This window comes from Lontra canadensis, unplaced genomic scaffold (assembly GCF_010015895.1).
Source record: "Lontra canadensis isolate GAN:19392208 unplaced genomic scaffold, GSC_riverotter_1.0 scaffold15, whole genome shotgun sequence".
Taxonomy (NCBI): Eukaryota; Metazoa; Chordata; class Mammalia; order Carnivora; family Mustelidae; genus Lontra; species Lontra canadensis.
In genome coordinates this window covers 25,224,855-25,235,575 of record NW_022631009.1, presented here as the reverse complement: position 1 = coordinate 25,235,575, position 10,721 = coordinate 25,224,855, and the positions used below count along the sequence as shown (strand labels likewise).

Below are 10,721 nucleotides of genomic sequence, written 5' to 3'. Positions count from 1 at the left end.
GTCTCATGGAGCAGAAATGACTTGGATGTTGTTCCTCTGACTCCCAAGTCCAGGGCTCCTCCCACTTCTGCAGGCTGCATTCTCTTTCCCTGTAACCAGGGAAAAAGAGACAGACAATACTGATTTCAAAGCCCTTCAGAGCACACACCCACTCTACATGGAAAAGAATTCCCTCCTCACAACTTCCTAGACCGGCTCCCTCTCCCTAGACCCCGAGAGGTGTCCAGAAAACGACAGAAAACATTTTCTGACTTAATGTTTCTAAAATCTGCAAAAGAATGCAAATGGATGGGGCAACAGATACTTTGGGACTGCCGTGCCTTATATTTTAGGCTAGGGCGAAACGGTGGGAATTCGGTTCCCTGCTGGGTTGAGTCGTCAACTGGTTGAGTCGTCCCCGCAGCCTACCCTACGAAGCCACCAGGAAAGCGCAAGGAGGTTCAGCCGCCTGGCCACCTGGCACTTGGCCGGTCCCCCGCCGAGGTGCCAAGGATTCGCGGAAGCTCCTCGGGCTGGGAGCAGCCAGTCCACGGGAACCGCAACTTGTGGCGCTGCTGGGGCGGGCCCCAAAGCTTCTCCTCCACCCTGCCCGTCTCCAGCCGCATCAACGCCGCCCCGCCTAGCGGGTCGCAGGTCCCCAGCGCCACGGAGCCCCACCTTCCACCCTGCTACCGGCGCGGTCACGTGAGGCGGGCCCGTGGAACCAATGAGCGGCTCGCTCGGAATGGAAGGGATTGTCTGACCCCCGTGACGTCACAAAGCTGGCGCGGAGCGCGCTGTTCTTCCGCCCACCCTCCCGGCCGCGGGCTGGGCCAGCTCTGCTCCTCTCCACCCACTCGCCCCTGCGCAGCCAATCCGGAGGCGGGAAGTGCTCCGGCCCGGACGTTCGGGCGGGGCACGGTGGCGGCCCGGCTGGGCAGGGAGTGGGCCAGCTGGGGCCCTGGGGCCGCACTCCGGGGAGTTAAACCGGGTGGCCTGGAAGGAGTGAGGGGTGTTGCCGCCACTGCTGCGGCCGTCTCCTCGTCGGGAAGAAGCGGCTCCTCCCCTGCGTGCCCGGTTCGTATTCCCTGCTCCCAGTCCAGAGCCGCCGGGTCCGGAATCCCCTGCTACCCGCCCAAAGTTGTGAGGGGGTTGCCGGGCGCGCGTGGGGAGCGGCGGCCGTGGGCGTGCGAAGGGCGGCGGCCGGAGCGGGGGGGTGGGGAGGATGAGCCCCGGAGCGCTAGGTGCGCGCGGGGGCGTCGGGGCTGCAGGCGGGCGTGGCGGCGCCGGGGGGTGGGGGGGCGGCAGCCGTGCGGGCTCGGGTCGGGGGGCGGGCCGACCGCGGCCGCTGTCAGCGCCGGGGGCGCCGTGGGGTCCTGCGGGAGGGCTGGCTCCGGGAAGGTGCGGCGGCGTGGCGTCTCTGCCTGAGGGTCCCCTGTACGCACCGCGGGGTCCAGGGTGACCCCACCTGCGCGGTGGACCCTGCCTTAGGCTTCTGGACCGAAGCCGGCGTAGCGTGGGCCGGGCGGGGTGTCCAGCAGGTGGAGGATGTCGGGGGCCGGTGGGCTCCGCGCCCGGGCTGGATGGAGGGGCCGGTCCCGGGGCGCATCTCTTCTCGCTTCTGGGTTCCAGCCGCCTCGGGCTGCGTCCCTGACTCTCTCGCCGGGTGGGTTTGTTTGGTTGGTTTCCTTCTCTCCTCCCCTTTCTCCCTTCTCCATCCCCCCCCCCCCGCCCCATTCGCGGGGCTAGAGCTAGAGCTCGCCCCTCCTCTGTGCCCGCCTCCCCCGCCGCCGCCTCCTCTAATGAGCATCTCTGCCTTGCTTTCAATGGGCCGGTGCTGCTGTCGCTGCTGCTGTCCGCGCGGGTTGTGGATGTTGTCGGCTCCGTGTTGTGATGACAGGAGAATGTGTGTGTGTCCCGGGCCCAGACGAATTGGTAGGTATTCACTTAACTACCTGCGTTGGGTACCCAGGAAGGATGGTGACTGATTTTGTGCGTGGATGGTTCTAAGTGGGTCGCCGTGGAATTAAGGGGTGAGGTAGATAGAAAAAGGGGACAAAGGGGTCCTGGACCCGGATAGCTTTGATTACCTTAGAGAGTGCAATTTTCAGGTGGGGACAAAGGAAACTAATCAAACAAGTGCTGGCTTGGGGGCTTAGGGGCTTCTGAGGGAAATCGCTTTCTTCATTCTTGTACAGATAATGGGAGCTATGAAATGGCTAGGCATTTCCAGAAAATGCTGAGAAACGGAAAAGTCTATATACAGGATATATAATGTAATTGGATTACATAAACTGAGGTTCTGACACGTTTAATGACTAGTATAGCTCTTTTTTTTTTTTCCATTTACACCAAAAGCGTTAAAAGCTAAAGAGCCCCGGAGTTGGTGCAGTATTAACAGCATTTTATAATTAATATGATCCGTGAGTTTATTGAATGAAGTGGAATCATTTCTTGGCACAGGCTCTGCCCAGCACATCAGGAAGAATGGATAGGGCTCTCTCCTGTTTCGGATTGCAGTGCATCTTTTCTTATTAGTCATTGGTAACATGGGCCAAATTTGCCCAGGACTAAGATGCTGCATGTAAGGTGGCGGAGTCTGGATCATGGGATGGGAACTTTTCAGTGAAATCGTGGTCAGAAATCACTTGAAACTATGATACTGCTCCAGTTTACCAACACTGTACCTTGTTGCTGTTCTTAATTGTCTAATCAAGAGTTTTCTACTTAATTAATTTAGTGAGGTTGTCGGCAAAAGTTTTGATTTTTGTGGGGTTTTGTTGTTTTTGAATCACAGGATATTCGGAAAGATCCTCAGAGTTTTTGAAGGCTCACTTATGGCTTAAAAAAGCATTTGGAAGTACTCTGACTTCTAAGGATATCTGATCTGATGGAGAGAATATGTTATTTGTACTGGTGGTGATAGAATATTTATTAATCACAGAGCAGGGTTTTCATGAATTCCATATTCTCTAAGAATTTGTCTTTTGAAGGCATTTTGGGAGTTGGGGAATTGGGATACAGTCTCAGTCCATATGCTAAGCTCCTGAATAACTGAAAGATACAGTTGATAAATTCCACTCTGCTTTTTTTTTTAAATCTTGAGAAATTTTGCCTTGAAGGAAAAATGTATTACCTGAGTATTTAAGTACTTGCTGCCTGAATTTATGTATTATTCAGAGCATCTGCTGCATGAATCAGTTTTTTTGCCACAATCTTTCATTCATTTTGCAATCAACTACAAAAGCAAAAAAATTGTCAAAACAAAGTATTAAAGGAAAGTACAGGTTTCTTGGACTTGTTATTCCTTGATTAGACATCACATAACCAGACGCTGTTATGCATCTACCAAACCCCTCTTGCAAACACATACAGACACGTGCACATACACACACAGTAGTACTTTGATTCAGTCTACATTCCATGCAGAAAAAAACATTTCTTCTTTCTGTAAAAGTTTTAAATTTTAAAATAGCACAAATGCAAACTTATCTAAAGTTATAGAGAAAATTTCTCTTAAGATGGGCATCTGTTTATATTTTTAATAATAGAAAATCTTTATACAAAGCGTGAAATGAGTTAATGTGCTTTCTGCATGCAAATCTAACAGATATGGTTTATGTCTGCAAGCCAGTGTCATGTGGCTGAACATCTGAGCACATCTCCTGGCTCAATCATGTACCCTTTGGATGACTTTCAGTTTGAAGTGCAGTTATTTAAATGGTTAGTCTTGATATGATCCTGTTCTTCTGGAATTTCTATTTTTCATTACTGCATTTCAGAATGCTTCTTTCGTTGTTGATCTTATTTCCAAAATTCTAATCATTACTTTCTGTTGCCTATGCTTATCTTCAGTTTTTTAAAACAAATTCCTTCTTAAATAGTACATTTAAAATAATGGTAGTTTCTATCACTTGCAGAAGGGGTTCTTCTGTATGCCCGGCTTATGCAGTGCTTATTACAGAAGCAAACAAGAATTGATTACTATTCAGTGCTTGATTTTCTCCGCTCTCCCACATCCCACTTTCACTTCTCCAATTACTTATTAAAGGAGGGTGTCTGGAAGTAATGTAACTATAGCTAACAATCTCTGAGCTATTTGTACTTTCTTCTTCCTATAATGAGTTCAAACTTAAGAAAGAATTGCTGATATTAAGATTCAAATGGTTTTTCTGTATTCTTTTTTGTTTACTGCATTGTTTCCTTATTTGAAGTATTTCTGGGGCACCTGGGTAGTTCATTCGGTTAGGTGTCCGACTCTTGATCTTAGCTCAGGTCTTGGTCTCAGGGTCCTGAGTTCAAGCCCTGGGTTGGGCTCCACACTAAGCGTGGAGCCTTCTTAAAAAGCAATAAAGTATTTCTAAAGTCATTTCGCTATAGGCCAAATGAATTTTTTGAAGCAATGCTTCAAGGATTCAGGGGAAATATATGTTAGTGAGAAGGAAGAGAGGTTTTTTGTGTGTGTGTGAATTATCTAGATTAGTGATACATGTCCATAAAATTTTCTAGGTAAATATTTGGCAATATTTTCAGTGTCATACAGTATTTTTATTCTTGATTAATATTTGTACCTTTTTTATACAAATCTTAGACTATTATTTCACTCTTCTTTATTGCTTACTGAAGGCAAATGGATACTTTTTTTTTTAAAATCTAAGAGAAAATATTTTTCTAGGGATTGAATTCTACTTGGGATCCGTAATGGTTCAAAATAGTATTTCTATTAGCTTTCTCTTACGGCTGATTAGCAGGACAAAATGCTAGCAAGTAAATTAAATTCCAGAACTGAGAGCATTTACATTACTAACAAAGTCTTAGAGCTACTCGTATACTTAAACTTTTCTTTAATCACAAAGGGTACAGTAAATTAAACAAAAAAAAAAAAAATGAAACCAGCATTTGATTTCAAAGCCTCACTTCAGCTAACACTTATAAAAGCATAGAATCCCAAAGACCTTCAATAGCATCTGCTTCTCTGTGTTCATTTACAACCTAGGGAAGTGAGGCCCAAAGAGGTAAACCGACATTTCTAGGATCGTTTGGCAGTCTGGCAGCTTGGCAGCAGACCTATGTTCGTAAGCTCGCCAAATTGTTGCAGTGGTCTAGAGAAGCTTGGTTTGCAAGACCATCTACTGGGGTGCAAGAAGGGAATACTGGAATTCCTATTTTTATTTATTATGTAAAATTTTCTGTATATGTTACAATGAACATTATACTAACACAGTGGTATATATATGTAACTTACAAAATAATTCGTGAATATATATACGTATATATATGTCAGGGATGCGTTCTAACACCTTTTTGGAGATAGCCATGTGTAATCAAATGTTAACAATTGACCACAACTCTAGAAATGGGATTTTCATTGATGGGACGAGTCCCTGAGCAGTATGGGAGATCCAGGGCCTTCTTAAGGATAGAGAGGGAGGAGGGTGATTGGCCAGGTAGACTGCCACTGCATAATGTTATGTAATCTTCAGCTCCTCGGCTTTTCCCAGCCAAATCGACTGTACATTCTGTACAGTCTGCACTGCACAAAGAAATATGAGGAAAAGAGAAAAGGAAAGCTACGCTCCAGTCCTGGCTCCACGAGTGACTGAGGATTGTGCTGAGCGGAACATACCCCGTAGACACAGGGCATGGTAGGCGTATGAAATACAGTGCTTCCGAGCACAGGGCTTAGTGTGTAGACTCACCTGCTGCATATGTGTTATAAAAGCGAGACTAGGTGAAGTGATGTGAAATGTAACGCCTCCCTTTGTGCGTGTCTGTGTGATTGCTGTCTAGGAATCCCTGTCGGAAGCTCCAGCCTGCCGCTGTTTTCTGATGCCATGCCAGCCCCGACTCAGCTGTTCTTCCCCCTGATCCGGAACTGTGAACTGAGCCGAATCTATGGCACCGCGTGTTACTGCCACCACAGACATCTGTGCTGCTCGTCTCCATACCTGGCACAGAGCCGCCTGAGATGCACGCCACCCCCGGCGTACGCTACCTTCTGCCGGCCGAAGGAGGGCTGGTGGCAGCACACCCAAGGACGGAGATACGCTTCCACGCCGCAGAAATTTTACCTCACCCCTCCGCAGGTCAACAGCATCCTGAAAGCAAATGAATACAGTTTCAAAGTGCCAGAATTTGATGGCAAAAATGTCAGTTCGGTCCTTGGATTTGACAGCAATCAGCTGCCCGCAAATGCCCCCATCGAGGACCGGAGAAGCGCAGCCACCTGCTTGCAGACCAGAGGGATGCTCTTGGGGGTTTTCGACGGCCACGCAGGCTGCGCTTGTTCCCAGGCGGTCAGCGAGAGACTCTTCTATTATATTGCCGTCTCTTTGTTACCCCATGAGACTTTGCTAGAGATTGAAAATGCAGTAGAGAGCGGTCGGGCCCTGCTGCCCATTCTCCAGTGGCACAAGCACCCCAATGATTACTTCAGTAAGGAGGCATCCAAATTGTATTTCAACAGCTTGAGGACTTACTGGCAAGAACTTATAGACCTCAACACTGGGGAGTCTACGGATATCGATGTCAAGGAGGCTTTAATTAACGCTTTCAAGAGGCTTGACAATGACATCTCTTTGGAGGCTCAAGTTGGTGATCCCAATTCTTTCCTCAACTACCTGGTGCTTCGAGTGGCATTTTCTGGGGCCACCGCTTGTGTGGCCCATGTGGATGGTGTTGACCTTCATGTGGCCAATACCGGTGATAGCAGAGCCATGCTGGGTGTGCAGGAAGAGGATGGCTCCTGGTCAGCAGTCACTCTCTCCAATGACCACAATGCACAGAATGAAAGAGAACTGGAACGGCTGAAACTGGAACACCCAAAGAATGAGGCCAAGAGTGTGGTGAAACAGGATCGGCTCCTCGGCTTGCTGATGCCTTTTAGGGCTTTTGGAGATGTAAAGTTCAAATGGAGCATTGACCTTCAAAAGAGGGTGATAGAATCAGGCCCAGACCAGTTGAATGACAATGAATATACCAAGTTTATCCCTCCTAATTATTACACGCCTCCTTATCTCACTGCTGAGCCAGAGGTAACTTACCACCGACTGAGGCCACAGGATAAGTTTCTAGTGTTGGCTACTGATGGGCTGTGGGAGACGATGCATAGGCAGGATGTGGTTAGGATTGTGGGTGAGTACCTGACTGGCATGCATCACCAGCAGCCCATAGCCGTTGGCGGCTACAAGGTGACTCTAGGACAGATGCATGGCCTTTTAACAGAGAGGAGAGCCAAGATGTCCTCGGTATTTGAGGACCAGAATGCAGCAACCCATCTCATTCGTCACGCTGTAGGCAACAACGAGTTTGGGACTGTTGATCACGAGCGCCTCTCCAAAATGCTTAGTCTTCCTGAGGAGCTTGCTCGGATGTACAGAGACGACATTACAATCATTGTGGTTCAGTTCAATTCACATGTTGTAGGGGCATATCAAAACCAAGACTAGTGAGTGGCTCTTACCCTGGCAGTTCTCAAATGAAACAGATTTCAAGGGCAGATAGATTTGAAAAAGATACTAGGATAATAAACATCTCTAGTGGGTCATTCTAAGCATTTACTCATTTGATACCCTAACTGGTCAAGTACTCCAAATTGACTTTGCAGCAGGGTGGCAGGATCACAAGACCCTCCTTCTGCCTAGCTTGGACCTCACAGCACCTGCCCTCGCGGCAAGTCGGTTCCTCATTGGCAAAACATCTTGTGACATTGGCTTCTTTTATCAATCTCGGAAAATCAAGATGACCTGGCAGGTAGGATCTTGAATAGGCCCAAAGCCAGGATCTTGCTGGGCGTATTCTCTTGGTAAAAGGGAAGAAATATTACTATTCACACCTGCAGACCCTTTTCATCACTAAGATTCCAATGCACATGAGAATGTTTATTTACTGCATGATTTCCTAGATACTAGATCTATGCATTATTTGTAAAAATTTATTTTAGCCTGAAGTGGTTTTCAAATCCAGTACTTTAAGCCATAAATGACTGAGAACCAAGCAATCTGAATTCATCAGTATTTTGTGATTATTTGACTGGAATGCTTCTTAAATGGAAAAACAAACTCTACTCCCTTCCCCACCCCTGGTTACGTAATGTAATCAAGATACTTTCTGCTTTGCCACGCACTCGAAGACGACAATGTTTTTGGTTTCGTCCACTCTTAAATTGAGATTCAAAAAAAGAATTTTTTTAGTTTGTAGTAATGAAATGATTTTATTTCATTTAGTTTGAAATAAAAAGATCCAGAATAAAAAGAAGAGACTGTTCAGTCCTTGTCATTTGTAGCCACAGCACAATCCTGCTTATCCTGGAATCCTGAAAGGCTTGGCATGCTGTATGGTGGGTAGACTGCTGCTAGGAAATCATACTCCCTCTTCAGTAGTGGTAAGAATGTTTCCTACTTTTGGAATTTCAAGGCTGACATATAAAAAATAAGCTTAAATATCAAATTGGGGAGTAAGGTTTAATATTACTTTTGGCTATTGAGGCCGGGGAGGGAGTTTTTGTTTTTCCCCACGTAGACATAGGTCCATTAAAATATTTGGTTTCAAAATGACTAAATGCTTTAAACATATTAGAGCTTAAAAATAGAGATCTTAAGATATAGACACAAGAAGTTTTAAAAGGTAACTGTTGTGCATGCCTGATGCTTAATAGATCCCTTAGTGGCCTCAAGTGTTGTTTGCAGCAGTCTCTGTAATTATATGCAGTCCCTTCTAATGCTGTATCAAAGTAAATGAAAATAAATATATTCAAATTGGCTTTTTGGGAGCTTATTTGATATGCATCAAATGGCATTTGTCCTGTGTTTAATGGTGATCTGTGTACAGCTGTGCATATATTTTCATCACTTATTCTAGCATCACTGTTAGAAGAATGACTATGACTATGTTTGATATTTACATAGATTTTAAGACAACACGTGATCAGCTTTCACTTGTATAATTAGTTGGGGGGTTTTAGGAGTCCTTCCAATTTCTGTAGAATATGCACTAGCTGTTCAAGGACTTCCTCTGGACTGTGGACACTAAAGCAACGTAGAACTGACGGTAAAACTTGTTTCAGCTGAAAAACAGACTCAGGCAGATTGTTGCTCAGAACAGCATATAATGTTTGTTTACTGAGTTGCTGTCCCCCCACCCCAACTTTTTCCCTTAATCAGCTTGGAACTTTTCTTCTAGGCAGCATTTTGAAAGGGGGAATGCTGTACTATATATTTATTTCAAAATATTTTGACAGATGGCATCTTTTAATTGAAGTATATGTAGACTGCTGTAGCAATTAAAACCCATTTTCAGGCTACTATTTTAATTTCTCTCGAACACCGCCACTGAAGAATTCCATATTATATACTTAATAGTCTCGTTTCTTTTTAGTACAATATATATAAATTCAACTTCCAGTGGTCACTATCAAAATAGTAATTGTTATTGCACAAGAAACTTGGTCTGCAGTCCAAAAGCTGGTCTTCTCTCTAGAAACAAAAATGCAGTGTGGAGTTGACATTGTGGAAATAAAAATAATTGGATGCTAGAAATTCAAATATACTATCTAAAAGCAGTTGTGATTTTACTGTAATTGGTTGTCACTGTGATGTGATATTTAGACTTAAAGTGGAGGACACATGTAAACGTTCACGGTATTTAGCCTTTCTTAAACTTTTTTTTTATTATGGAAACTTTCTAATGTGTATCAACCTCTGTATTTATATTTAATCAGTGGCTCATGATATTTATAATACGCCCTTAACTAAGTGGAATGGTGGTATGTTTCACAGTACTTGGTAAAAAACCTGTGTCTTGTAAAAGATGTATCTGTACGAAGACATGTGAAAAGTTCATATACTTGGTCACAGAAATGCCCACAGTGAATTAAAGCTTCATATCTGCTCTCTGAATGGCCTGTGTTCGTTTTTTTTTGTTTTTGTTTTTTTTTTAAGATTTTATTTATGTATGACAGAAAGAGATAGCGAGAGAGGGAACACAAGCACAGGGGAGCTGGAGAGGGAGAAGAAGTCTTCTCTGATATGGGGGTCTGTCCCAAGACTGGGATCATGACTTCAGCCAAAGGCAGAAGCTTAAACACTGAGCCACCCAGGGGCCCCCTGTGTTGGTTTTTAATAATAGATTTATTAGATGCTTTCTACAACAGTAGTTATACTTTGGAATCCAGTAGATAATTAGTACTTTAAAAAAAAAACCACATATAATTTATATTCAATAAAATGCACAGATTTTAAATATATAGTTTGGGATTTGGTGACCACAACCCCAATAAAGGTACACAACTTTTCCGTTACGGAATTTCCTCATGCCCCTTTCCAGTTCTTCCACACGTAACTATTGTTCTGAGTTACACTAACATAGGTTAGTGTTGCTTATTCTAGAAATTCATATAAATGAAGTCATAAAATACGTACTCTTTTGTTAAGTTTTTTGAGATTCATTTATGTTGTGGAGCATATTCATAGTCTCTTCTTTTTACCAAGTAACATTCCATCATGAATACATCACAATTTATCCATTGTCGATGGGCATTAGCAGCCAGCCCCTCCCTGTCCTCTTCTAAAGCCAACTTTTGGATTAGCAGTTGTCAGAAGTACTCTAGTTGAAGTGTGGCTTTAACTTGGGAAATACAATTACAGGGGAGTTTTATGTTCTATTCCTCAAAGGCAGGAGGACTTTTTTTTTTTAAAAAATGCCCTTTAAAAAAGTGATGGCAGTCTTTCATGCTCAAAGTTTGA

The 10,721-nt window shown here is 44.6% G+C and overlaps 1 protein-coding gene across 4 annotated transcripts; it reads left to right on the top strand.

The window, feature by feature from the left end:
- Positions 1 to 995: 995 nt before the first annotated feature.
- On the top strand, positions 996 to 9,875 carry PDP1 (pyruvate dehyrogenase phosphatase catalytic subunit 1). 4 transcript variants are annotated; one of them, XM_032858708.1, is made up of 3 exons: positions 996 to 1,056; positions 1,880 to 1,914; positions 5,770 to 9,875. In XM_032858708.1, the coding sequence occupies exons 2-3, from the start codon at positions 1,884 to 1,886 to the stop codon at positions 7,425 to 7,427; spliced, it is 1,689 nt and encodes a 562-aa protein (XP_032714599.1). In that variant the 5' UTR covers positions 996 to 1,056; positions 1,880 to 1,883; the 3' UTR covers positions 7,428 to 9,875. The 4 variants fall into 4 exon arrangements, with proteins under 4 accessions (XP_032714599.1, XP_032714600.1, XP_032714597.1 ...); XM_032858706.1 differs by lacking the exon at positions 996 to 1,056 and adding an exon at positions 1,367 to 1,645; XM_032858709.1 differs by lacking the exon at positions 1,880 to 1,914 and having other exon boundaries at positions 999 to 1,056.
- The last annotated feature ends 846 nt before the right edge of the window (positions 9,876 to 10,721 follow it).

Bases quoted from the DNA above. Each gene is read 5' to 3' on its own strand.
- PDP1 (XM_032858706.1), top strand. From the start codon at position 1,563: ATGGAGGGGCCGGTCCCGGGGCGCATCTCTTCTCGCTTCTGGGTTCCA. The intron at 1,646-1,879 runs GTGGGTTTGTTT...TTGTGATGACAG, and splicing joins GTCCCTGACTCTCTCGCCGG to GAGAATGTGTGTGTGTCCCG. The intron at 1,915-5,769 runs GTAGGTATTCAC...ATTGCTGTCTAG, and splicing joins TCCCGGGCCCAGACGAATTG to GAATCCCTGTCGGAAGCTCC.